Raw genomic sequence first — 27,597 nt, forward strand, 5'->3', positions numbered from 1 at the left:
AACTCAACAAAACATTTTGCTTAAAGAAAACAAAGAAGACCTGAGATTTCTTTCCCTTTTCCACTGTCCTGACCCATATCAACAGACACTATTTTAACTCATTCAAAATCAAACTTCACTTAAGAAAAGCTTAAGTAGTTAATCAAAACTGAAAATAAAAGTTAATTGCTCGAGCCAAATAACTTCTAAAAAAAGAATAGAGGAGTTTGTTATAGATAAATAATGAGATGATTGGCTCTCTCAATTAAGGGATAAATATTGTGTGTATATTAAAAGAAGCTTTTTTGATGTATAGCTATGTTATTGTAGTCTGTTGTTTAGATGTCCTCTGTTCTCCCCATAGTGCCCTTTCCCCTCCCTCTGTATTGGTGCCATTGGACAGCCTAGGTTGTCTAGGACAGGTAAAAAGAAGGCGTGTACATATACCTCTTGCATGGGTGTTGTAGGCTGGAAATGGGGGTGTGGATTCTATTCCTATCTGATGGGGCAGTTATCTTCTGTTAATTAAGCATTTTCTTTATCTCTTCCACAACAGTCATTCCTCTGGGGAGATATCTTCTGTTAATGGGCCATTGAGTCTCACTGCATGACTGATAAAATTACAGCATCCCATTGTGAGAAGCTCTGCCCAGAGGGAGGAGCCAAGAATTCCCCCATGGATATAATATGAGATCTGGAAGACCACAGCCAGCCTTTTCCCACTGGATTCCCAGAGGAGCAGCTTTCTTCACTGGATCTTCAGAGGAAGACCAGGCCCATCTACACTACCACTGGACCTTCAGAGGGAAACTCCATCCTTCTCCAGGATCCCTGCTCCAACAGAACCACAGCTGGCACTGCAGGAGGGCTGCAGCCACCCTTTAATGGGACTGCTACAAACACCCTGACCCACAGGGTGGCAGGTCGTGTTCTGACTCTGTCACTGTTGTTTTGTATTTCTGCATTGTTTATTTTTTGGTTTTTAAAATTTTCTTCCCTATTAAGGAACTGTTATTCCTGGTCCCATATCTTTGCCTGAGAGCCCCCTTAATTTCAAAATTGTAACAATTCAGAGGGAGAGGGTTTATATTTTCCATTTCAGGGGAGGCTGCTGCCTTCCTTAGCAGACACCTGTCTTTTCAAACCAAGACAATGGGGCAATTGGGAATGGAAAGACTTGTTTCTAAGGGGGCACAACACCTGACCTTCCAATCAAGTTACAAGAAAGTAGTCTTCACCAATAAATGCCAAAGAAGAGGCGACTGATGGAATTTTAGAGGGGCCAGAGTTGGCTGATAGAACCATCAGGAGTATAAAAGACAGAACAGCCATTTTGTGGGTGAGCCATATGCAAGGCAGCCACAGGAGGGGCTCCCAGTGCTGTTATTTTTCCTAATTTACTCCCTTTGTTGTAATATTTGTTAAGGTTTAAAAAACCTTTAAAATTTTGCTAAGTGAGTGGTCATTTTTTGTGGGATCAACAGGCTGACTCTCCCATGTCCCTGGAAGCATAATTTCTGCGGGAACATTTCTATTTCTACTCATTGAAGACCTTCTGGTGGGAGAGGCGTATGGACAGCACCTTCCTACCAAGAAGTAGATGAAGGGGGATTTTGATGCTGCTCTTGGTACAAGTGAGCAGGAAAACAGCCTGGGAGGGCACAGCAATGTACCCGACCTTCTGCAGGAAATGGCAGAAGCTGAGGAGGAGAGTTGACAGTGCAGTGAGGTGGAGAACCATGTCACACCTCTTGGGCTGCTGCTGCTGGGAGCCCCACTTGGCCTGAATGAAATCAATTGTGCCAGAAATGGCCACAGGAGCAGCCAAGAGGAGCAGGATGATGGTGTACATGGAGATGAGAGCTGCCCTGCAGTGCTCCTGCTCTTGTGAGTGGCACAGGAATATCACGGAGGGAATGACAGTGAAGAGAGCAAAGAAGGCCCAGGACTGGACACTTCCCACCACCAGCCACATTCGCTCGGAAAGGTCCCAGCGGCAGCGCTGGAAGATCTTGTACATGTAGAGAACAGTGCCAGCAGGCCAGAGCCAGAACAGCCCCCAGCAGTAGGAGACCACTGAGAGCTGAAAGGGAAATGCAGGTACAGCAGGGGCATGACAGGAGAGCAGGACACGTCCTCCAGTAGGAAGAGGAGGGCGGAGGGGACAGTGAGAAGGAAGAGTAAGTTGGCAACAGCCAGTGTGAGGATGCCAGAGTTATGGGTTTTCAGGATGGGAACGGGGCTGTGCTCTGGCTCCTCAGATGAGCAGTGTCCCACTGTGTATGGCCACACTGGTGACCTCTATCTCACCCAGATCATCTCCTTCAGTGGGTGAAGCAGGAGATGGGGACACGGTGCTCACCTCCATGGAGGGACACTGGGCAGGCAGTGGGATGTGGCCCCTGGCTGTGGTCAGAGTGGCTGGACAGTGAGTGCTTGGAGAATCCAGGGATGGACCATGTGGCTTCTCAGCAGCTCCCTGCAGTGGGAAGGATTCAGTGGGGAGGGATGGGATATGCAGGGGAGGAGGGCAGTGGAAACTTCTGGGAGACAAAGGTAGGAGGCTTGGGAGTTCAGAAGACACAGAAGGGAAGTGCTGGACAGAGGAGGGGGGAGCTGGGGAGGGAACTGTGGTCACCAGGAGAGGGTGTCAGGAATAGAGCAGCTGCTGCAGGAGAGGATGGTGGGGTAGGGAGGAAGGCAAACATTCCACTCACCTGTTCCCTGTGGGGCAGCAGCAGGCAAAGGGGTCTGTGCAGATCAGCAGCGCTTCCTGGTCCCTCTTGCTCCTTTGGGATCCATGTCCTAAAGCGGCTCCTGCCAGGTCAGGGACATGAAGGAGAAAGTGCCCAGATCACCAGGAGATCCCCATTCCCATCCTGCTGACTCCTCTCTGTGTGTCTTGTCCTGGCATTGCTCCCCAAGGCTCGGTGGAGTCATGGGAAAGTCAGAAATTGCATCTTTGGCTATGTAAGAATTTCCCTTCCTCACACTTATTTATCATGGCTTTTTGCTACAGAGGAAATGACTTTCGTCAAAGCTCCATATGAAATATTTTCCAAATGGTTTATCATTCCCTCCTGATGGGAAACATTCCTTCCCTGCAGAGTGTCCCATTCTGTGACTGCCTTCCCTCTCCTGACAGCCTTCTACCATTCCTTGCTTCCCTTCTCTGACAAAGGTCACTGTCCCTCCAGCAGAAGAGGTATGCTGGTGGTGCTGGTGGCACTGGAATGCTGGCAGTGCTGGATGTTCTGATGAGTCAGCTGGCTGCTTCTCAGAAGTAACTCCAGTTCTGGGAGGAGCTCTGGGATCATTGCCAAAGCCTCCCCTGGGCCCAAGGAAGCAGAGGTGAGCTGCTCCCTATCCTATCCTATCCTGTCCTGTCCTGTCCTATCCTATCCTATCCTATCCTATCCTATCCTATCCTATCCTATCCTAATCTCTGCACCCCATTCCCACCCCGCTCTCCATCCTCACCCCATCCTATCACGTCCCACAGCTTTCCCAGATGGAGCCGCTCCCCCACTCTGAGCATGGCCTGTCAGGCTCTGCTCTCCTCTGGCTTTGCCAGCATCCAGACCCCCTCCAGCCCCCTCTGACCCTCCCCTGACCCCTCCAGCCCCCTCTGACACCCCAGAACTCACCTAGGGCTGACTTTTTCCCCTGACTGCCACACTGCTACCCTGCTCAACCAGGGACCCCATCAGCCCCCTGTTCCTTCGGGCCATAGGGGTCTAGGACCTAGGAGAGAGGAGGAAAGCCCAGCTCCAATGTGCTCCTCAGGATCACACAGGATGGTAATCGTGGCTGGAGCCAGTGCAGAAACAGATTTGGAGGGCTGCCGTGGTTTTGGGGCAAGTTCTGTAACAAGCAGCAAGAGCATGTGGCCAAAGGAAAAGTTCAAGGCAAGGTCACCTTTAACATCACAGCACTCATTGAATGTGACAACCAGAGACTGCTCTGAATGATCCTCCGGGATCAGGAAGGGACTTGGAAAAGAATGTGGATGCTTGGGAATGAGTCCTAGGAAGGTGATGTTTATGTTTTAGATAAAAAAGACACTTTGATGTCTGTGTGTGGTTATGATGGGTACAACCCCTGTTGTGAAGTCTCACCCCAAACAGAAATATGGAGAGATGTGTAAGAGCCATAATGAGAGATGCAGGACTCCAGGTGGGTCTTCAACATGCAGTTTATTACATCCAAGAGTTACAGCAGTCCAGCATCATGCGTGACAGAGCCTGTGCCCACAGCTGTCAGCTCCAGCTGCAGACAGGCCTGGAGACCCTTTGCTTTAGGTTACATTGCATTACATACTTTTCTTTGCTGAGCATCTTAATACAGTAGAACCAATCTATACCTTAACTTTTATCTCTAGCCTATCCTAACTATATAATTACCATATTCATGTTCCTATTCTCCAATCACTAAAAGTTAGTACATTACAGTTTAAGCTAGAAGTTGTTAATCAGTTTTCTTGCATTCGAAAATTTGGAGACCTTTTTTCTACTTGCAACATCAGCAGGCTTGTTTGCCTGTGCTCTCTTTCTGGTGTGTAAAAATATCTTCTTGTTTGAGGTGAGTTTATTCTTTGCTCTAAGTCATAAAACCCGCCTCTTACTAACTTACCCTTTGCCTCCTTGGTTAACCAGCAAGATTGGCTCAGCAATTCTTTTATTCTATATCAAAACTTGCTTCCATCTCTATTCCTTCATCAGATTCTACATTCAAAAATCTTTCTGCTAAGCATACATATATGTGAGACTTTTTTGCCAAACTTTCATTCTTCCAAACAGACAATGTACTGTGTGTCCTTTGGAGGTAAAGAATTCTTGATTCCTAATGCTTCCAATTGTGTTTGACAGTGTATTCCGGGTGATTTTGGTATCACTCCCAGTTCCCATCTCCACCCCACTCCCTATCCCATCGCATCCCATCGCATCCCATCCCATCGCATCCCATCGCATCCCATCCCATCCCATCCCATCCCATCCCATCCCATCCCATCCCATCCCATCCCATCCCATCCCATCCCATCCCATCCCATCCCATTGCTGCTCCCCGCCTTGAAGCACTGTCCATTGGGCTCTGCTGCCCTCCAGTCAGGACATTTAGGATCAGCAGCCTCCAGACCCTTCCTGACGTCCTCCAGACCCTTGAGAACTCTCTGACCCTTCTGGACCCCTCTGACAATCTCTAGGCCTGCGCTGGGACGGGATTTTCCCCAACACTCCCACTCCATCTAGGACCATGAGCAGTGTCTCTCCTGCTCCCAGCCATTCCTGCTTTTGTACCTTGAAAAAAAGAACAATTAGCAAAGAAAAAACACTTTACAGCGTTTAGCTGGAATGGTATCTCATGCCTTAACCTTGCTTCCAGACCTGCCCCAGTGAGATGTCTCAGGTACTAACACAGCTGAGAGAGCAGCTTTTCTGCCACATTTGCCCCAGCAGATGCAGACGTGTGTGCACACAGCCAGGCAGCCAGGCAGAGTGAGTGCAAGGTGCCTGTGAGCAATTGCCCTGGCAGGCAGTGAAATGCTCCCTGCGGATCCCTTTGCATCTCCTCCCTGGGCCAAGGGCTGGGCCTGGAGCCCTGGGGTGATGGGCCCAGGAGCCGTCGGCGTTCGGGGATCAGCCCAGGGCAGCAGCCGGGAGAGATCCCAGCTGGGAGAGGCCCCAGTGCCAGGGAGCTTCTGCTCAGCGCTGCTGGGCCCAGCAGAGCTCCAAGGCTCTCCTTTGGGGCCGCTGCTCACAGGGCCCCAAGGCATGGGCGCCACTCACAGCAATGGCTCAGCCTGGCCACACTTGGGGCCGGCAGCTTCCTGGGACAGTGGCAGAGCAGGGATGCTGTGGCATCCAGGGCAGTACAGTCATTTCCAAGGCTGTTGATAAAAGCCCAGGAGGTGGTTGGACAGCAGCAGTTGCTGGGAGCAGAGGGTGTTTCTGATCAGTGCCACAGGAGCTGAGCCCGGGGGCTGCTCCTCAAGGCTGAGGCCTCCCAAGCACAGATCAGAGCCCAGAGCGGCCTGGAAAGGGGCTGGGGATGCAGCAGCACAGGGAGGGTGATCCTGTGTGGGTATTTATTGATCAGGAGACTCAAGCAATCTCTCAGCCACTGTCCTGAGATCCTTCAGCAGTGTAGTGGAAGGGATCAACAGGCTCAGACCTTCGTGTCCATAGTGGCATCATGGCTGTGGACCGTGTTTTCTTCTGGCTAGTCAAAGACCCTCTGGAGGGAGAGGCGTAGAGACCACACGGAGCAGGGCCTCCAGTGCCTTCCCACCAGGATGTAGATGAAGGGTTTGATGCTGCTGTGGATGCAGGTGAGCAGGAAATAAAACTTGGAGGGCACAACGTTGTAGCTGAGCTCCTGCAGGAAAATGCAGAGGATGAGGGGCAGAGTGAAGAGCACAATGAGGCAGATAACAATGTCCAGCTTCTTGGGTTGCTGCTGCTGGGAGCCAGGCTTGAAATGAGTGAAGAGGATTGTGCTGGAAATAAGTATGAAGGGAGCACCGAGGAAGAGGTTAAAAGTGTGTATGGAGCTGAGAGACACCCTGCAAAAATCAGGTGGCTCAAACATGCACAGGGAAAGCATCATGGTAAAGACAATGATGAGAGTGACGAAGAAGGCCCTGAGCAGGGCAAGCATAACCTTCAACAGCTGCTCGGGATGGTGGCAACAGAGCCAGAGCGGGCAGTGGATGGACCGGCACCTCTTGATGCTGATGAATGTCAGTGTGCACAGCCACAAGCTACAAGAAAACAGTGACGTCCAGGAAAGGAACCTTATATATGACATGGGCATGATGTTAGAACAGGACACGTCCTCCACCAGGAAAAGCAGAGTGGCGGGCAACAGAATGAGGAGGAAGAAGAAGTCCAGATGAGTCAGTACGAGGATGTAAAGGATGGTTCTGTTCCTGGATGAAGTGCCGGAGCCAAGGAGCCAGAACACAGCCCCTATCCCAGCCAACCCACAGAGGCAGACGAGCAGTGTCACACTGTGTATGGCCACATCTGTGACATCTGTCTCACACAGATCATCTCCTTCAGTGGGTGAGGCAGGAGATGGGGACACGGTGCTCACCTCCATGGATGGACGCTGGGCAGGCAGTGGAATGTGGCCCCTGGCTGTGGTCAGAGTGGATGGGCAGTCAGTGCTTGGAGAATCCAGGGATGGACCATGCGGCTCCTCAGCAGCTCCCTGCAGTGGGAAGGATTCAGTAGGGAGGAATGAGATGTGCAGGGGAGGAAGGCAGAAGAAATTGTGGGGTGGGAGAGGGAGTGTTGGGCTGTTCTGCAGGGAATGTGCAAGCAAAGCATAGGGCAGAGGAGGGGGAGCTGTGGAGGGCACTGGGGTCACCAGGAGAGGGTGGCAGGAAAAGAGCAGCTGCTGCAGGAGAGGAAGGTGGGGTAGGGAGGAAGGCAAACATTCCACTGACCTGTTCCCTGTGGGGCAGCAGCAGGCAAAGGGCTCTGTGCAGATCAGCGGCACTTCCTGGTCCCTCTTGCTCCTTTGGGATCCATGTCCTAAAGTGGCTCCTGCCAGGTCAGGGACATGAAGGAGAAAGTGCCCAGGTGAAGGCAGCCCAGGATCTTCCTACGTCTGTTCCTCTCTGTGCCCTGTCCTGGTGTTGCTCTCCAGGGCTTGGTGCAGTCCCAGGTGAGTGGGAAATTGCAACTTTTGCTATGTCAGAATTTCACATCCTCAGAGAGCTTTATCTTGGGGTTTTTACAGCAGAGAGGAAGTGGTTTTGTCTAAAGCTACAATTGAAATATTTTGCAAATATCTCTTAATTTTCTCCTGATGAGAAACATTCCTTCCCTGCAGAATGTTTCTTTCTCCAACTTCCTTCCCTCTTATGACAGGTTTCAACCATTCCTCATTTCTCTTCCCAGAGGGGTCATTGTCCCTCCAGCAGCAGAGAGATGCTGGTGGTGCTGGTGGCACTGGAATGCTGCTGTCTGTGCTGGCAGTGCTGTTGAAGTACCTGGCTGCTTGTCAGAAACAGCTCCCATTCTGGGAAGAGTTCCAGAACCACTGCCAAAGCCTCCCCTGGGCTCATGGGATCACCCCTGAGCAATGGACTCCCTTTCCTGTCATTCCAGTGCTGGCTGGAAGAGCCCAAGGGAAGGACAGCACTCAGTTGCTTGCAGCCAGGCTATCAGCAATTGGAGCCCACCCTGATTACTGCCAATCCCCTTGATGATGCAGTGAAAGCTATCACGGTCCATGGTGCTGTGAACTCCCTGCCAGCCCTTCACCTGAGCTGCTCCTGCTCCTCCTCAGTCCTGGGAACACTTGGGGTTGTTTTTGTGGCTGTCTGATCCCAGTCTGTCTCTTTGCCAGCAGGGACACCTTCCACTATGCCAGGTTGATCCAAACCCTTGTCAGTCTGGCCTTGGACACTTCCAGGGATCCAAGGACAGCCGCAGCCTCTCTGGGCAATGTATGGCAGGGCCTCAGCACCCTCACAGGGAAGGATTTCTCCCCAGTATCCGATCTGATCCCACCCTCTTTAAGTGGGAAGCCATTCCCCCTTTTCCTGTCACTCCATGTCCATGTCCAAAGTCCATCTCCGACTCTTTGGGAGTCCCATCAGCTCCTGGATCATGAAGTGTTTGCCCTTGTGAGACAGAGTAGGGATCCATCCTGAATTAGGTAAGTGTCTAACAACAGTGAAAAGTCTGTGAGGCCAAAGCTGAAGGAAAAACTCGCATGCCGAGACAGCAAGGAGACAGAGAAAGAAAAACAGAAAAGACCATGAGGTCAATTTGCCCCGACCTAGAAATTCCTTTGATAAAGAAGAACTGGTGCTAAATGTCATGCGGGATGAATATGTATGAACTTATTGTGAAACTGTATGCATATGAATTTGGAGGGGGAATAAAAGGAGGTCTGAAATTTTCAGGGGTACGCATGCCTTTTGAGGAGAATTTTCTCCGTGTGCGTCCGGTCCCGTAAATAAACATACCGAGCTTTACAACTTTTATAAAGTTGTGAGGTTTCTTCTTTTCTCTGCAAAACACTTGAAAGGATTGGGCTGGTGAGGGGATGTGAGATTCCACAGCTGGGGACACAACCACAGTTTTCGCAGCTGGCTATTTCTCTCGGTGCAGGGAAGGCTCGAGATCCTCAATATGAGTGTTCAGCAAGCTTCATTTATTGAAGAGAGCATCAAACTTTTATACACAAAAAGTAATAAGCTCATGAATATTCTTCAAGCTAATTGACTTCGTGATTATGCTATAGCATCAATTCTTCCTCATTCTTTCAGGCTTACATTCCCTTTTCTCACATCTCTCTGTCTACATGTTATCATAACACAGTCATGCTACAAGGCCACAGTGCTTTTTCAGGTGTAGACACCCAAATTAGCCACGGTCCTGTACTTTTCCAATTCTTGCTTAACTATTTTCCCAATACACAGTGTCAGCAGTAAGAGAGGTGACAGTTCGGGTCCCAGGGCAAGCAGTTTCCAGGAGGAGCATCCCAGATCCCTGAGGCACATGTCAGCCTGGGTAGGAATCATCTCACCTCAGCTTTCTAGGACTTGCTTGGAATTCACTGTAGGCTGCTGTCTGAGTGCCAAGGCAGTGTAGAGGATGACTCAGATGAAACCTGCAATTTTCTAAGGTTTAAAGCCAAGCGAGCAGCATGGATTTGCCTCTTCTCAGAACAAATGCCAATGCAGAAATCCTAAATCATCCCTCTGCTGTGTGCTTGTGGTTCAGTTCACACACAGAATTTATTATTGCATGAATCTTCTTGGAAACTGAATGATGAAGGTCCGGTGCCACTGAAATTGTGGTATACAAGTGGGGAAACCATATTTGAAACAGAAATATAAGTTTAATAGCACATTTGTAGTTCAGGGTCATAAGGATCCACCTTAGGAATGAGAGGGGACAAGTTCAGGCAGTTCAAAAGACAAGATCTGGGGATTGGAGTTACTTTAAAGTGAAAGATGCAGCTGAGATGGAGCCCAAGTGCTTTGGGCACAGGTGTGGTTGCTGAGGCTCTCTCCCGTTGCTCATTTCCCGGGCAGAGTGAAGAGCAGCTGAGGAGCAGAACCCTGAGCCCGTGGCAGGCTCTGAGGCAGCTGCCTGTGTGTGAGAGCCCTGGAGAACACGAGGCAGCACGGAGAGCAGGGGCTGTGGCAGGAGCTGGGACAGAGCCCGCGCCGGACGCTGCTCGGGCTCAGCCCGCGGGCTGCGCTCCCCTTTCCCAAGGGACCATTCCAGGGAACCTCCTGCAGATCCCGGCCCAGGGACAGCAGCTGGAGCCTGGCAGCTGAGGGCAGTGCACTGCGGGCAAGTTCTCCCGGCTGCCAGAGGAAATCAGGTCAGACTCTTCTCTTCCACCTTGATCAGGGCCCCCTCATTGGGTGGAACCTGGTTATTGATTTTGGGGGCAGAACTGAGGTCTGTAGGGAATTAAAAGCCATAAATATTGTGGGAAAAGGGAGGGAATATTGAAAGGAGTGTCCTGCTGAAGGAATCCAGCAGCTCAGTGATATCAACTGACACCTGAGAGTCCAGCTCAGATCCATCCCAAAGCCATTTGCTCTCAGATATCTCCATGGGCAATCCTCTCTTTCTCCAGTTGTTGTCCTGCTCCAGCTGTGTTCTGTCCACAGCCAGGAAGGAGGTATCTCCCTGGCTTTTGTGCCAGGCACACAGGACCAGGCTCCCACATCCTCCTTGCCATCTCTCCTGTCCCTCACCCCTCCCTGTGCTGCTCTATATGGAAGCTGTGGGTGGGAAAAGATGGGAAAAGCCACGTTTGAGGGACAGCAGCGTTGCTGTGGTGTGTCTGTCACCCCTGCAGCTGTGTGAGGGCAGGAGAAGCAGCAGAGGTGTCACCATGAGCACTTTGTCCCCTGGCACGGAGGGAGCCAGCCCTGCCTGCTGGAGCCAGCCCGGTGGGAAGGCATCCCAGGGGAGCTGGAATGAGGAGAGCCACGACAACTGGAGCCAGTGTGACAGCAGGCAGCGGAGCAAAGTGCCTGTCCCGCTGCTGCTGCTGCTGCTGTGCTTGTGTGGGATGGTGGGAATGGGGCTGTGCTCTGGCTCCTTGGCCAACTGCAGTGCCCACCCTCTGATTGACTTCCTGGCTGGGAGCTGTACAAAGGAATTCACCCCTCTGGTAGTGTTGCCTTGCAGAGGGCTTTTGAGGCTTTAGTGCCATAGCCAGGGAACAGGGACAACACAGCGGAATCAGCATCAAGTAGAATCATCATGAAAGAGAGGCATCATAAAATAGAACCATAAAATATCCAGAGTTGGAAGGGACCTACAAGGATCATTGAATTCAGCTCCTGGCCCTGCTGAGGACATCCCAGCAATCCCAGCCTGTGCCTGAGAGCATTGTCCAAATGCTCCTTGAGCTCTGTCAGGCTGGTGCTGTGTGCAGCAGGGGAACTCCAGGCTGATGTGGTTACTGGATGACCCGAGGAATCCTCATGGAATTGTTTGTCTTGGAAGGAACCTTAGCTATCATCTCATTCCATCTCTCCTTCTGCCATGGGTAAGGAGACCCAGGAAAACTTTTGGTTTGTAATCGTTGCTCTTTTGAATAGAAGCTCAGGTGGGGAGTGTTCTGGGTGACACTGGAGACAAGGAAGGTGCTGGAAAGCAGAAAAAGTATATTGGAGGATCCTGATCCTTCTCCACTTGCCTTGGGAGAAACGTCCTGGCTGAAATGTCATTTCCTAGATGAGAGGTTCCACTGTGGAAAGTTTCTGCTTTCCAAATGGCAGGAAAATAGGAGATGGGAGAGAAAAACCCTTTCAGATGTCAAAATCTCTGTCTCTCGTGTGTGTCTCCAAAGTCTTACTCCACCCACTGCTTTCACTCTCAGTTCCCTTTCCAGAAGCAGTGGCACATTGCTTTCCCCTGGATTTAAGGCAGTGGGAAAAGGAGGGACAACTTCCCCCTGAGCAAGAGATGTGGCTGCTGCCCAGGTCTCTCCCAGGAGGAATCAGGAGCTCTTGGCACTGCCAACATCATCCCAAGCATTGCAGGCACGTGCCTTAGGAATGGCTCTGATATGAGACAGGAACCTGTCCTGCTCCCAGACCAGCCAGAGGCTTTAGAATGGCATAAAAGAAGGAAATGAGCCATTTTGGACACTGTTCAACAGGGACAGGTCCTGCAGTGAAGCCTGGATGTTGTTTATTCAACAGATTCAGAGGCTGGGACTACCACAGTGGAATCAAACAAAAACCATGAATCCAAATTTGATTGAGGGGTAGTTACAGAATGACAAAGATCAGGAGAGGCTGGACTGTGGCTGGAGCTGCTGTGCAGAGTGGCTGTGCAGCTCCTCCTGAGGGTGGCCAGGTTCAGGATGGAGGTGCTCAAGGGCTTCCCTGGACACTGATGCTGGGGAACCAGAGGATGGATGGCCCCATTCTGCAGAAGAGCAGCACAACCCCATAATCTCTGTGCAATTCAATGGTCCAAGCATCTGGTGATGGAAATTTCCATATTCCATGTACCTTCTGGATACAGGCACAGGAGTTCAGTGGAGTTCACCATCGACCCTGCACTTTCCTCAGAAGGATTCAATTCTGGAATTGAAGAATGTGACAAATTCCCACTGAAAGGATAAGGGAATGTTGCTGTCCCTCCCCAGCTCTGCAGCCCTACCTGATGTCCCTTCCCATCAGCTGGGAATGCAGGGCCGGCTCTGCTGGACAGAAGGGGAAGGATGCTCCCTGTGATCCCAACCCCTCTCCTGCCATCCAGAGGCACCAGCCCTGCAGGGATTTGGGAAATCACTGCCACTCCATGCTGGGTGTGTCCCCAGGGATTAAGGTGTCCCATTCTTTGCAGGCAAGAGCTCCCTGGAAACACCATGAGAACTCATCTGCTGAGCCAAAGGAGATGGAGATCATTTTCTGGGGCTGAGACCATGAGGGTCATTCCATGGGGAATAGAGCTGTGGAACATCACTGAGCCCAGCTGCACTGCTTGGAGCCATGTGGATCCAGGAGGGAGGAGGAAAGCCATGCTGCAATGTGCTCCCTGCAGAGGATCCCAAAAAATCATCCAAGGCAATGCTCCTGCTCCCTTCTCCTGCAGGAATACACCACCACAGGGAGGGTGATCCAGTGGATATTTATTCATCAGGAGTCTCAAGGAAACCCTCAGCCTCCTTGGGGCCACCTGGGGTCCTTCAGGAGAGCTGTGGAAGGGATCAACAGGCTCAGACCACTGTGTCCATTGTAGGATCATTGCTGTGGGCAGTGTTTTCTTCTGCCTCCTCAAAGACCCTCTGGAGGGAGAGCCCCAGGGACTTTATGGAGAAGGGCCTCCAGCACCTCCCTGCCAAGAAATAGATGAAGGGTTTGATGCTGTTGTGGATGCAGGTGAGCAGGAAAACAACCTGTGAGGACACAGTGATGTAACCAAGCTGCTGCAGGAAGTTGCAGAGGCTGATGATGAGAGTGAGCAGCACAGTGATGACGATAATGATGTCGCGCCTCTTGGGTTGCTGCTGTTGGGAGCCTCGCTTGGAATTAATGAAATAGATTGTGCCAGAAATGACCACGGGTGCAGCAAAGAGGAGCAGGATGAGGGTGTACATGGAGATGAGAGCTGCCTGGCAGTGCTCCTGCTCGTGGGATGGGCAAAAGAATGTCACTGTGGGAGTGACAGTGAAGAGAGCCAAGATGGCCCAGTATGGGATAGTGTCCACCACCCACATCAGGCGCAGAGGAAGGTCACAGTGGCAGCAGAGCTTGCACACGTTGTGCATATACCACACAGGGATGCTGCTCATCAGCCTGAAGAGCACCCAGTAGTAGGAGACCAATGACAGCTGAAAAACAAATTTCATGTACATCAAGGGCACGATAGCAGAGCAGGAAACGTCCTCCATCAGGATGAGGAGGGCAGAGGGGACTGCAAAGAGGAGGAAGAGGAAGTCAATGACAGCCAGGTCAAAGAAGCCAGCATTCTTTCTTTTCAGGCTGAGGAGGCCAATGAGAGCCCCGTTCCCAGCCAGCCCACAGAGGCAGATGAGTAGTGCCACACTGTGTATGGCCACATCGGTGACATCGATAACACAGCCATCATCTCCTTCAGTGGGTGAAGCAGGACGTGGGGACATGGTGCTCACCTCCATGGATGGATGCTGGGCAGGCAGTGGGTTGTGGCCCTGGCTGTGGTCAGAGTGGATGGGCAGTCAGTGCTTGGAGAACCCAAGGATGGACCATGCGGCTCCTCAGCAGCTCCCTGCAGTGGGAGGGATTCAGTGCGGAGGAGTGAGATGTGCAGGGGAGGAGGGCAGTGGGAATAGTGGGGTGGGAGAGGGAGGAGGGGGGGTGGGCTGGTGTGCAGGGTATTGATAAAGAAGAGAGAATAAACATTTTCAACTCTCTTGAAGTTGCTTAAAGACTAACTGGGCAAATAGATAAAAATATGTGAAAGTGTGGACCCTGTGTGATAAACGTGCCTGAAGCCAGCGCAGACAAAAATAAGGAGGTCCACATTATTTCTGGCAAAAGTTCTGTAAGAAGAAGCAAGAGCACATGGCCAAAGGAAAAGTTCAGGGCAAGGTCACCTTTAATATCAGAGCACTCAGTGAATGCGACCACCAGAGACGCCTCTGAATGATCCTCCAGGGCCATGATAGGACTCCCAGTAGGAAGTGGATGCTTGGAAATTAGTTCGAGGAAATTGGTATTTACATTTATGTTTAAGGTGTTCTTTAGAGAAGAAAAACTTTTTAATGTCTATGTATCGCTGGCCAGGGGTATATGTACAAATCACAAACGGGACGGGACTGCTGTGAAACGTGCCTTGAGCTGTTCTCTTTTTCAGCATCAGTCTCATTACATTGTTATGACAATGGGAAGATGCCACCAGCTCACATCCCAGGCAGCAGACTAAGAACCTAATGTTACAACTTAGTTTATAAGCTTCTTGACATATCACACAAAGCAAAAGCATATTGACAGTAGTTCTGTCTAACTACTATAAGCACACGTACCTTTAGTTAAAACAATACTTTCTTATTTAGAATACAATACCTACTTGTAAGCCTTAAAACACAATGCACAGAGCTCTATTATTAAGCTTCAAACTTCTTTATATGCTGCTAAATAAACTTTTCTGTAGCGTAGGGAAATATTCTAGACAAGCTTTAATACAGACTATTGTTGTATTGGTCTTTGCTTTCCTACTTTTTAAATAATTTTTCTGCTGGCCTATCTCACTGCTGCTGCTTAGCTCTAATGACAGTTTTGTCTCTGAGGCCTGCCTTTTCCAGATTTCCCAAAAGCCTCTGATTTTGTGGATTCCACATCCATGTATGGTAATAGTGGACACAGTTCTAAAGTCTCACAACACACACAGAAATAAGGAGAGATCCTTCTGCGTGTCCTGCTCCCCAATACTTCACTCGCTAAAACAATTAGTTGGTGTTGGAACTTATTCTGTCTGATTTTCATATCACTCTTGCTCCATGCCATGCCATGCCATGCCATGCCATGCCATGCCATGCCATGCCATGCCATCCCGATGGGTTCCCAGTCCCTGGCCTCTCCCTGGCTGCAGGTGTGGCCTGTTGGGCTCTGCTGCTCTCCAGTGGCAGATTTGGGATTGGTGGCACCCAGAGCCCTCCTGCCCCCTCCAGCCCTTGTCTGCCTGATGCCTTGGGCTGGCTCCCTGGAACAGAGGCCAGACCAGGTGAAGAGAATAAAAGGAGGCATTGATGAAAGGCCTTCAAAAGGTTCACCTTGGGCTCTCAAAGCCTCCAAGAGGGGCTGCACCCAAAATGGACAATGGTCATGAGTTTTTCAGACAGATATAATTTTGGTCCATTTACAAATCAGGGGTTAATCCTCCAATGACAGCTTCAGGTAATGAAGTCATTTAGACACAGTTTGCCCTCCCTCAACTCACTTTTGTCTATACTTTTCTGGGCCTCAGGCAGTAGAGTGTCCTTGAATTTCAGGCCTAGAGGGATTGTTTTGTCTGACTAAAATGTGAAGACAGTTAACTAAAACTTTCCATGGAGTTTAGAGTTATGCACTAATGCAGTACAGGACATGAAAAATAGAAAGGCTAAAATCCTAAGGCATCATGCCTCCTCTGACATCCTCTAGAAATTCCCCCCAGGCTGCCTTCCCCTCCAGACAGCCCCGCTCCTCTCCTGCCCCACTCAAGGGCCCCAGCAGTGTTTCTGCTCCTCCTGGCAATTCCATGCTTCTGCAGGCCAATGAACAGCAGTGGAGCCATCCCTGTAGTGCCTCTTGTTTGTGTCCAAAGGAGGTTGGGGGGCTGGAGAGCAGGGATGGAGCTGGGGAGGGGCATCTCCAAGAGAAAGACGGCCCCAAAGCCTTCCGGGGCAGGCTGGGGTGAGCAGCCCGTGGGGAGGGACTGGAGCCTGAGGCCCGGGGCTGGGAGGGATGGGAAGGACGGGAGGTGGGTGGGCTGCATGGGGAGTGGGATGGGAGGCTGGTGTGGGAGGGGTGGGACATGATGGAGCTGCTGGGAAGATGTGGTGGGAAGGTGTGGGATGTGGTGGGGCTGGAGAGAAGGTGTGGGGTGTGGTGGGTTGGTGACCTCACAGAAGCCCCAGGGAGGGGGGTGATGCCCCGTGGAGCCCATGGTGACAAACACAGGTGTCACCCTGCTCCTGGAAGGGGGTGGCTGTGCTGAGGATCATGGCCTCCTCCTCTCCTTCCTGCTGCACCACCTGAGCCTGCTGAGGGAGCAGCTGAAGGCATTGGAGAGGAAGAATTTCTGAAGGAGAGACACAATTGCACCTGGCTCACAAAACTGAAAATTAAACATCTCGGGGCTGATCTCTGCTGTGACACTCACAGAGCACTCGAGGTGGGGCATGCTGAGCCCCTGGGCCATCGTCTCCATGCCAGCCCGGCTCTGGGCACTGGGGATCATGGGTGCCCCAGGAGCACAAACCATGGCTGTGTTCCCTCAGGCAGCAAGAAGTTCAAGTCTAACAGCAAAACTGTGTTAGACTAAGAAGTATTTTCAGTCCAAATTGTGAACATATTGGAAATTTATTTGCCATAGACAGGTTCAAAGAAACAACAATTATCCGGAATTTTTATACACTATAATGTCCAAGATATTTTACCGATACTATCCAAATGCTAACAATATATTATATTATGATATTGGTGTTTTAATTCCTATCAGAATATGCTGTCTATCTTAGTGTAAGGGATAACCCATGTTTTTTCCAGGCAAATAGTGTTTTATTGGCAGTGCTTCAATGCTGGTGAAGGACGTCCATGCCCTGTCTCCCTGAACTGTCAATGGGAAAGATGGAGGGCTGGGGTAAAGAAAGGTGATTTAAAGTTTAATTTTACTTCCCATTACCATCTTCTAAATCTGTCAATAATGATTTACAGGATACCAGAAAATTAGAACCGTTTTTGTTTGCGTAGAGCGTATTTTCTCCCAGTCCTCATCTCAACTCATGAGCCCTTTCTTAATTTTTGTTTCCTTCTCCTCTGCCCAGCTGAGAGCAGGAGAAGGTGATTGAACGGCTTTCATGGGTGCCTGGCGTTTGGCCAGTGCCAAACCACGACAGGCTTGCTGCAGGTTATCTGCATCAGAGCCCACATTTCTTACTTACAGTGCCTCTGATGATGCAATAAACGTTATTGGAGACCAGATGTTGGGGTGCTGGGGTGCCCCTTGCAGCCCTTCACCAGAGCTCATCCTCCTCCTCCTCAGCCTTGGGAATACTTGTGGTTGTTTTTTCCTGATCTCACCCCTTTGCAAGCAGGAACACCTTCCACTAGACTGGGCTGCTTCAAACCCCATCCAGCCTGGCCTGGAACACCTCCAGGGATTGGGAGGCCAGAGCATCTCTGGGAACCTGTGCCAGGACCTCTCCACCCTCGCAGGGAGGAATTTCTTTTCCCAATATTTCACCTAACCCTGTTCACTGGATTTGGGGAGCCATTCTGCCTTGTCCTGTCACTTCAGGCCTTTGTCCAAGGTGCCTCTCCAGTTCTTGGAGCCTCTTTAGGCCCTGGAAGGGGCTCTAAGGTCTCCCTGAAGCCTTCCCTTCTCCAGGCTGAACAGCCCCAGCTCAGAGACCTCAGAGAAGCCACAGGGAGGGGGTTGATGCCCGTGGAGACAATGGTGACAAACACAGATGTCACCCTGCTCCTGGAAGGGGGCGGCTGTGCTGAGGAGCATGGACTGCTCCTCCCCTTGGAGCTGCACCATCCCAGCCCGCTGAGGGAGAGGCCAAAGCCAGGGCAGAGGAAGAATTTCTGAAGGCACAAAACCACCAGCAAGGATATCAGTAAAAACCAGGTTTAATAATATTAAGCAACAGCACACCAAAGTGCTGTCCCTGTGTGTGTTTGTGTCTGAGTGCAAGGGCAGGTGACTAAAGGACACAGAGTAATGATTAAAAGAAAAATGGCCCGAAACCTTTACAGCACTCCAACTTAACAGTAATTCCGTTATATATTAAACTTATCAATTCAGCAGAGGAATATCACTTAGCAGCATTTAACCTTATTTATGCCTGATAATTTCTTGCAGGCCTGCCCCACACAGACGTCTCAGGTACTAACACAGCTGAGAGAGCAGCATTTCTGCCACATTTGCCAGAGCAGATGCAGATGTGTGTGCACACAGCCAGCCAGGCAGGCAGAGTGAGTGCAAGGTGCCTGTGAGCAATTGCCCTGGCAGGCAGTGAAATGCTCCCTGCGGATCCCTTTGCATCTCCTCCCTGGGCCAAGGGCTGGGCCTGGAGCCCTGTGGGGATGGGCCCAGGAGCCCAGGAGCCGTGGGCGTTGGGCCGCAGGGCAGCAGCCGGGAGAGATCCCAGCTGGGAGAGGCCCCAGTGCCAGGGAGCTTCTGCTCAGCGCTGCTGGGCCCAGCAGAGCTCCAAGGCTCTCCTTTGGGGCCGCTGCTCACAGGGCCCCAAGGCATGGGCGCCACTCACAGCAATGGCTCAGCCTGGCCACACTTGGGGCCGGCAGCTTCCTGGGACAGTGGCAGAGCAGGGATGCTGTGGCATCCAGGGCAGTACAATAATTTCCAAGGCTGTTGATAAAAGCCCAGGAGGTGGTTGGACAGCAGCAGTTGCTGGGAGCAGAGGGTGTTTGTGATCAGCACCACAGGAGCTGAGCCCAGGGGCTGCTCCTCAAGGCTGAGGCCTAAGCAGGCTTTCTGAGATCCCAGTGCAGCCTGATTTTAGGAATATTAATCCACAAACATCAGAGGTTTATGTCCAAACAGGAGACTGAGGAGTCCTTTGACTTTATTTGAGTAAAGGTAGAGGCTCTGAGGCATTCCTCTGGGATCTCGCCAATTTTTGTGAGGGCACAGCCTCCCTTTTTGTTCTAATTTCCTGGCCGCATTTCCCTTCTCTCTTTCCCCACTGGCTCAGGTACTTGAGAGGTACAGACTCCCCAATATGCCTGACACTAAAGATTTCCCTCTAACATATAACCCACCCTTTCAATTTTTAAATCTTACACAAATTAGGGGTTTTTCTTCCCCATTCTTTCTTTCACCTTTTGATGTCTAATTTCATTTATCAGCAAACCTAAAGTTTCTTTCTAAATGGAAATATCTTCTTCCATTCATCAATCAGTGTAATCCTTCCCATTGTTTCCTTTATCTCCCAGTGCTAGTTGTATCTACCAGCAGACCCACAGCATGTTTGTAAAGAGAAATCCACCATTGCTCTCATTGGAAAGGGGTTGGGTGATGCACCAGCACAGGGAGGGTGACACTTTAAATATTTATTCATCAGGTGAATTAAGCAGTCCCTCAGCCACAGTCCCAGAGTCCCTCAGTAGTGCAGCGGGAAGATTCAACAGGCTCAGAGCACAGTGTCCATGGCAGGATCATGGCTGTGGGCAATGTCTGTCTCCTCAAAGACCCTCTGGAGGGAGAGCCGGAGGGATCCCACAGAGCAGGGCCTCCTGCACCTCCCCACCAGGAAGTAGATGAAGGGTTTGATGGTGCTGTGGATGCAGGCGATCAGGAAAACAACCTGGGAGGACACAATGGTGTAGCCGAGGTACTGCAGTAAATTCCAGAGGCTGAGGGGCAGAGTGAAGAGCACAATGAGGCAGATAACAATGTTGAGTCTCTTGGGTTGCTGCTGATGGGAGCCAGGCTTGACCTTAATGAAGAAGATTGTGCTGGAAATGAGCAGGATGGGAGCACAGAGGAGAAGGTTGAAGGCGTGCACAGAGATGAGAGACACCCAGCAGTGCTCAGATAGCTGGACAAAACACAGAGAAATCATGGTGGCAAAGACAGTGATGAAAGTGATGAGCAGAGCAAGCAACACCCATGACAGGTGTTGGGGACGGCGGCAGCAGAGCCAGAGCGAGCAGTGGATGGAGCTGCACCTCAGGATGCTGATGCATGTCAGTGTGTACAGACAAAAGGTGTGTGACACCAGTGCCACCCTGAAAGGAACCACACATACTGCAAGGGCATGATGATAGAGCAGGACATATTCCCCAGCAGGAAGCATAGAGGGGAGGGCAACAAAATGAGGAGGAAGAGGAAGTCCAGAAGAGTCAGCATGAGAATGTAAAGGATGATGCTGTTCCTGGACAAACAGCGGGAGCCAAGGAGCCAGAGCACAGCCCCGTTCCCAGCCAGCCCACAGAGGCAGATGAGCAGGGTCACACTGCGTATGGCCACATCAGTGACATCTGTCTCACAGAGATCATCTCCTTCAGTGGGTGAGGCAGGAGATGGGGACACGGTGCTCACCTCCATGGATGGATGCTGGGCAGGCAGTGGGATGTGGCCCGTGGCTGTGGTCAGAGTGGATGGGCAGTCAGTGCTTGGAGAATCCAGGGATGGACCATGTGGCTCCTCCGCAGCTCCCTGCAGTGGGAAGGATTCAGGGGGGAGGAGTGAGGTGGGAGGGTTGGGCTGTTCTGCAGGGAATATGAAAATAAGGCACAGGGCAGAGAAGTGTTGAGCTGTGGAGGGCACTCGCGTCACCAGGAGAGGATGGCACAACAGAGCAGCTGCTGCAGGAGAGGAAGGTGGTGTAGGGAGGAAGGCAAACATTCCACTGACCTGTCCCCTGTGGGGCAGCAGCAGGCAAAGGGCTCTGTGCAGATCAGCGGCGCTTCCTGGTCCCTCTTGCTCCTTTGGGATCCATGTCCTAAAGCGGCTCCTGCCAGGTCAGGGACATGAAGGAGAAAGTGCCCAGGTCACCAGGAGATCCCCATTCCCATCCTGCTGGCTCCTCTCTGTGCCCTGTCCGGGTGTTGCTCACCAGGGCTCCATGGAGTCATGGGTGGTGTTGGTGATTGCATCTTTGGCTATGTCAGAATGTCACTTCCTCTGAGTTTTTGGTCGTGGGGTTTTTTTCAGACAGAGGAAGTGATTTTTGTCAAAAGCTCCAAATGAAACATTTTACAAATGCCTCCCTGTTTCCTCCTGATGAGAAACATTCCTTCCCTGCAGACTGTCCCTTTCTCCTAGTGCCTTCTCTCTCCTGAGAGTCTTGCACCATTTCTTGTTTCTCTTCCCTGTGGGGTCACTGCCCCTCCAGCAGCAGAAGGATGCTGGTGGTTCTGGTGGCTCTGGAATGCTGGCAGTCCTGGTGAGGCAGCTGGGTATTTCTCAGAAGTAACTCCTGTTCCAGGAAGAACTCTGGGATCATTGCCAAAGACTTCCTATGGCCTGAGGAAGCAGATGTGAGCTGGTCCCTCCCCTCCCCTCCCCTCCCCCAGTCTCTGCACCCCATTCCCACCCCACTCTCTTCCTCACCCCATCCTATCACATCCCACATCTTTCCCAAATGGAGCCGCTCCCCCACTCTGAGCATGGCCTGTCAGGCTCTGCTCTCCTCTGGCTTTGCCAGCATCCAGACCCCCTCCAGCCCCCTCTGACCCTCTCCTGACCCCTCCAGTCTGCTCTGACACCCCAGGACCCACCCAGGGCTGACGTTTTTCCCTGACAGTCCTTCTCCTCCCCTGCTGCACCAGTGACCCCGGCAGAGTCCCTGCTCCTCTTGGCCATAGTGTTCTAGGACCCAGGAGGGAGGAGGAAAGCCCAGCTCCAGTGTGCTCTGCGGGATCACACAGGATGATAAATGTGCCTGGAACCATTGTAGAAACAGATAAGGAGGCCTGCAATGGTGTCAGGGCAAGTGTTGTAACAAGAAGGCCAAAGGAAAAGTTCAAGGCAACGTGACCTTTAATATCTCTGCACTCAGTGAACACAACCACTGAGGTTACCCGAGCCTTCAGTTTCGTAAGCCAGGTTCTCTGATAATGGTTGCTTCCAAATCCCTCCCTGTGTTCCAAGTTGGTTTCCCCCTAAGTTGTATCCCCCATGGATGTAAACCTCTCCCCTTGCTCCTCCCCTGAGGTTATCCCCTTGGCTGGCTGTTTGTACCTGCCCACTGTTTTTGGCCTGCTATAAACCCCTGGAGGGCTGCTCTCTCCCTTTCCCTTCTGAATCTCTGCATTAAAGGACTATTGGGAGACCAGGCGGAGAGCATCCTTCGACTCTTTTACTTTAATCCCTGAAGCTGGTAGAGATAATCCCACTGTAGAGCTGCAGCTCTGAGGTTCAGCTCCTGGTGAATTCTTCCTGGAGCTGTTCCATACACCTTGGCGTGGCTGCGGGTGTCCTGAAAGAGCAAGGTCAAGGCTCCAGTGGCTGGCATCAGCTGGCACCCAACGTGGGGCACCATTTGTAGCACACTGCATTGCTGCTAGTGAAGTGCAAAGAAGCAAAAAGGGCCTTTGCACAGCATCCACAGATGTTTAATTCTGCTGTGAGGTGAGACGTTTGGAGTTCCCCCCACCCACACACATGGAGGGTAGTCCAGGTTTTACTCTCTCGGGGCCTGGGGGGCTGACCCTGCTCTCAGGGCAGTACAAAGATCAGGGCCCATCAGGGAAAAAGGAGCGAGTGGCTCAGTGAAACCACCACCCCCTGCCCACCGTGGCTGCCCTGAGAGCCCCGTGCTGGCAACGCCCCTGGGCACCATCTGAGACAGACCCGGGAGGGGGCCGAGCTCCAGCACTGCCACCAGTACTGGCAGTGGGACAAACTTCACAAGGCAGCACACCAGCACCAACACCACACCCAGCACCAGCAACACAAACACAAACCCACTGGCAAAGGTAAAAAGTCCTTGCCATTAACATTTGGGGACAGTAAAATGGTTCAGTGTAAAAAACAGACACCATTTCATCACCCGGAGTGATAACAAAGAAGACGTGTTTGTTCATCAGACTGCTACAAAGAATAACCCTGTGAAATACCTCCACAGTCCAGGAAATGGAGGAATTGTGGAATATAATACAAGGAAGAAAAGGCCCCCAAGCAGCCAATGTGACAGGACCTGGTGGAGTTCCAGTGCAAGGTAGTAAACATGCATCAGACTGCAAACCTGCAGAATATTATCCACATCACAGAAGTCTTCCACACACCTACCAAGGAAATAGAACCTCAAACCAACAACCATCAAGCCCCAGCAATACCTTAAAAGGAAGAAGAACACAGAACACCAATGAGGTGTCCAGCATCCAAAAGTCCTGGTTGATAATGAAAGAACCTTCCAGTCCAATGAGTCCCATTTCTTCTAATACCCTTCCCCAATTCCTCCCTGCTAGTAAAGTCCAGTGGCCACCCTGCCCCCCTCCCAATTTTCCCTTTTCCTTTCCATTGTCCTATTACCCCTTTTTTATGTTCCCACAAATTCCTACCACCTTTCCCCCCTTTCCATACCCTCCCTTCACGAATCCCTTCCCCCAGAGTTCCTTAGTAATATCAGAGGGAGGGTAATTGGGAGGGAAAGGAAGAAAAGCTCCCCTAAAGTAACCATCTTTTTCTGAAAAGTTAATGATTTCTATTTGGAGTTTCCAGCAGGCACACCAGCACCTACACTGCCTCGTACAGAGCCAATTACAGCCAGCAATGCTATCACACGTAGCAGAGAACCAGTCCCTGCTGAAGGAACCTTCTCCTGACTCAGTTTCCTGATAAACCGTACTAAGAAAACCCTGCATTCCTCCTGCCAGCTCTGAGACACTCCAGGAAATCTGTTTGGACATTGAGAACTCAGAATAGTTTGCATTTTGAAAATGGTCTTATGCGTGGTTTTGATTGTTTTTGTAATTTTGTGTTAATTCAGTTAATCCTTCAGAGAAGCTTTCTTAATAATGTAAAAACTGGGAGTTGTGGAGCCCCTGGGGAGCATCCCCTAAGTTAGGGAGACACAAGAAGCTTTCATGAAAGCTGTTACATCCCACTGGGTTTTTCCCCTGATCCTATGTCTGGAAATGAGTTCTAGGAAAGTGATATGTATGTATTAGATAATAAACACACTTTAATGACTGTGTGGTTGTGATGGATAAAACCCCTGTTGTAAAGTCTCACTGCACACAGACCAGGGAGAGATCCTTCTGTGCAGGTAAGGAATTCCTGCTTCCTAATGCTTCCCATTGTGTTAGAAAGTTTATTTCAGCCGATTTCAGTCAAGATACAAACGGGATGCACAGTGCAGAGGAGTGGCGAGCAGTGGAGGGCACTGCGGGCAGCGGGAGAGGGTGTCAGGAACAGAGCAGCTGCTGCAGGAGAGGAAGGTGGGGTAGGGAGGAAGGCAAACATTCCACTGACCTGTCCCCTGTGGGGCAGCAGCAGGCAAAGGGCTCTGTGCAGATCAGCGGCGCTTCCTGGTCCCTCTTGCTCCTTTGGGATCCATGTCCTAAAGCGGCTCCTGCCAGGTCAGGGACATGAAGGAGAAAGTGCCCAGATCACCAGGAGCTCCCCATTCCCATCCTGCTGGCTCTCTCTGTGTGTTCTGTCCCGGTGGTGTTTCACAAGCTCGGTTCAGTCACAGGGCAGTCGGAAATGGTTTTGCATCTTTGGCTTCCACACAGTTCCACAGGCTTGGGGTTGTTGATCTTGATTTTTTTTCAAGTGCTCTTTTTCTTTGTTGTGAGAAACGACGCTTCACTTCTTAACATTTTAAAAATTTATTAAAATACAACAAGGGACAAGGTAAAAGGAACAGTGCGCAGTGCGCACTCGCAGCCAGAGGCAAGGCCAGAGGCACACTGCTCAAAACAGAAACAGGTTTTGTACCCTCTTGGTAAACTACCCCCGGTAATCCAACCCCCACATTCAGACCCATTCCGCTTTTCCAACACAGCTCCTCCTCTGTCCCGCCTTCCCGGAGCTTTTGCAGTGCTTCGGGCTTCAACTGACCACCATGGTCAGAGATCAGCATTACAAATCTAAACATGAACACAGTACTCACGTTAGAAAAACTCCAAATCTTAAACAAAAGAAAAGAAAAAGAAAAAAGAAGAAAAAAAAAACAGACAGAAGGGGAAGGATGCTCCCAGTTATCCCAACCACGCTCCTGCTATCCAGAGGCACCAGCCCTGCACGGATTTGGGAAATCACTGCCACCCTGTGCTGGGTTTGTCCCCAGGGATTAAGGTGTCCCATTCTTTGCAGGCAAGAGCTCCCTGAAAACACCATGAAACTCATCTGCTGAGCCAAAGGAGATGGAGTTCATTCCCTGGGACTGAGGCCATGAGGGTCATTCCATGGGGAATAGAGGTGGGGAACAGCACTGAGCCCAGCTGCACTGCTTGGAGCCATGTGGATCCAGGAGGGAGGAGGAAAGCCATGCTGCAATGTGCTCCCTGCAGAGCATCCCACAAAAATCACCCAAGGCAGTGCCCCTGCTCCCTTCTCCTGCAGGAATACAGCACCACAGGGAGGGTGATCCTGTGGATATTGATTATTTAGGAGGCTCAAGGAAAACTTCAGCTACCCTCCTGGGTTCATTCAGCAGACCAGGGGAAGGGTTCAGCAGGCTCAGACTCCTGTGTCTCTGGTGGCATCATCGCTGTGGTCAGTTTTTTCTTTTGGCTGCTCAAAGACCCTCTCGAGGGAGAGCCGGAGGCACCCCATGGAGCAGGGCCTCCTGCACCTCCCCACCAGGAAGTAGATGAAGGGTTTGATGCTGCTGTTGATGCAGGTGAGCAGTAAAGCAACCTGTGAGGACACAGCGATGTAACCGAGCTGCTGCAGGAAATTCCAGAAGCTGAGGATGAGAGTGAGGAGCACAATGATGACAATAACGATGTTGCGCCTCTTGGGTTGCTGCTGCTGGGAGACCCTCTTGGCATTAATGAAATCAATTGTCCCAGAAATGACCACGGGTGCAACAAAGAGGAGCAGGATGATGGTGTACATGGAGATGAGAGGAACACGGCAGTGCTCCTGCTCGTATGATGGGCACAAGAATGACACTGCAGGAATGACAGCAAAGAGAGCAAAGAAGGCCCAGGATTGGACACTGATCACCACCCACATCAGGCGCTCTGGAAGCTTCCAGTGGCAGCAGAGCTTACAGAGCTTGTACATAGACTGCACATTGCTGCTGGGCATCAGCCAGAACAGTCCCCAGTAGTAGGAGAGCACTGAGAGCTGGAAAAGGAAACCCAGGTACAGCAGGGGCAGGATAGGAGAGCAGGATATGTCCTCCACCAGGAAGAGGAAGGCAGAGGGGACTGCAAAAAAGAGGAAGAGGAAATCAGCAATAGCCAGGTCAAAGATGCCAGAGTTCCTGATTTTCAGTCTGAGGAGGCCGATGACAGCCCCGTTCCCAGCCAGCCCACAGAGGCAGATGAGCAGTGTCACACTGTGTATGGCCACATCAGTGACATCTGTCTCACACAGATAATCTCCTTCAGTGGGTGAGGCAGGAGATGGGGACACGGTGGTCACCTCCATGGATGGACACTGGGCAGGCAGTGGGATGTGGCCCGTGGCTGTGGTCAGAGTTGTTGGGCAGTCAGTGCTTGGAGAATCCAGGGATGGACCATGTGGCTCCTCAGCAGCTCCCTGCAGTGGGAAGGATTCAGTGGGGAGGAATGAGGTGTGCAGGGGAGGAGGGTGGTGGAAATTGCTGGTAGAGGGAGGTGGGAGGGTTGGGCTGTTCAGGCACAGGGCAGAGGAGGGGGAAGCTGGGGAGGGCACTGCAGTCACCGGGAGAGGGTGTCAGGAAGAGAGCAGCTGCTGCAGGAGAGGAAGGTGGGGTAGGGAGGAAGGCAAACATTCCACTGACCTGTTCCCTGTGGGGCAGCAGCAGGCAAAGGGGTCTGTGCAGATCAGCGCGCTTCCTGTAATCTCTTGCTCTTTTGGAATCCTTATTCCAAAGTGGATCCTCCCAGATCGGTACCATGCACAAGAATGTTCCCAGACCCCCCCCTCTCCTGTTCCTCTGGCTCCTCTCTGTGCCCTGTCCTGTTATTGCTCCCCAGACTCAGTGGGGTCACAGGGCAGTCAGAAGTGGTTTTGCAACGTCGGCTATGTAAGAGTTCCACAGCCTTACGGTTATTGATCTGATTTTTTTTTTTTTTATTCTTTGCCAAATGGACTTTGTGAATGGCTGTGCAATTCCTCCTGATAGAAAACAGTCCTTCCCAGAAGATCCATTGTCTGACATCCTTCCATCTTCCAAAAGGTTTCTACCATTCCTCATTTCTCTTGAGAGGTCATGCTCCTTCCAGTAGCAGAGGGATGCTGGTGGTGCTGGCAGCACTGGAATGCTGGTAGTGCCGGCAGGGCAGGTGAGGCAGCT

At 51.2% G+C, this 27,597-nt stretch overlaps 3 protein-coding genes across 3 annotated transcripts; all 3 read right to left on the minus strand.

The window, feature by feature from the left end:
* Positions 1 to 5,030: 5,030 nt before the first annotated feature.
* Positions 5,031 to 7,307, minus strand: LOC141729264 (mas-related G-protein coupled receptor member A8-like). The gene has a single exon (XM_074542167.1). The coding sequence runs from the start codon at positions 7,078 to 7,080 to the stop codon at positions 6,199 to 6,201; it is 882 nt and encodes a 293-aa protein (XP_074398268.1). The 5' UTR covers positions 7,081 to 7,307; the 3' UTR covers positions 5,031 to 6,198.
* Positions 7,308 to 9,719: 2,412 nt separating this feature from the next.
* On the minus strand, positions 9,720 to 14,211 carry LOC102061016 (uncharacterized). The gene has a single exon (XM_005496860.3). The coding sequence runs from the start codon at positions 14,119 to 14,121 to the stop codon at positions 13,201 to 13,203; it is 921 nt and encodes a 306-aa protein (XP_005496917.2). The 5' UTR covers positions 14,122 to 14,211; the 3' UTR covers positions 9,720 to 13,200.
* A 10,743-nt stretch (positions 14,212 to 24,954) lies between these two features.
* On the minus strand, positions 24,955 to 27,287 carry LOC141729421 (mas-related G-protein coupled receptor member H-like). Its single transcript, XM_074543699.1, has one exon. The coding sequence runs from the start codon at positions 26,745 to 26,747 to the stop codon at positions 25,827 to 25,829; it is 921 nt and encodes a 306-aa protein (XP_074399800.1). The 5' UTR covers positions 26,748 to 27,287; the 3' UTR covers positions 24,955 to 25,826.
* Positions 27,288 to 27,597: the final 310 nt, after the last annotated feature.

The sequence above is a fragment of the Zonotrichia albicollis genome, chromosome 6, assembly GCF_047830755.1.
Source record: "Zonotrichia albicollis isolate bZonAlb1 chromosome 6, bZonAlb1.hap1, whole genome shotgun sequence".
NCBI classification, from domain to species: Eukaryota; Metazoa; Chordata; class Aves; order Passeriformes; family Passerellidae; genus Zonotrichia; species Zonotrichia albicollis.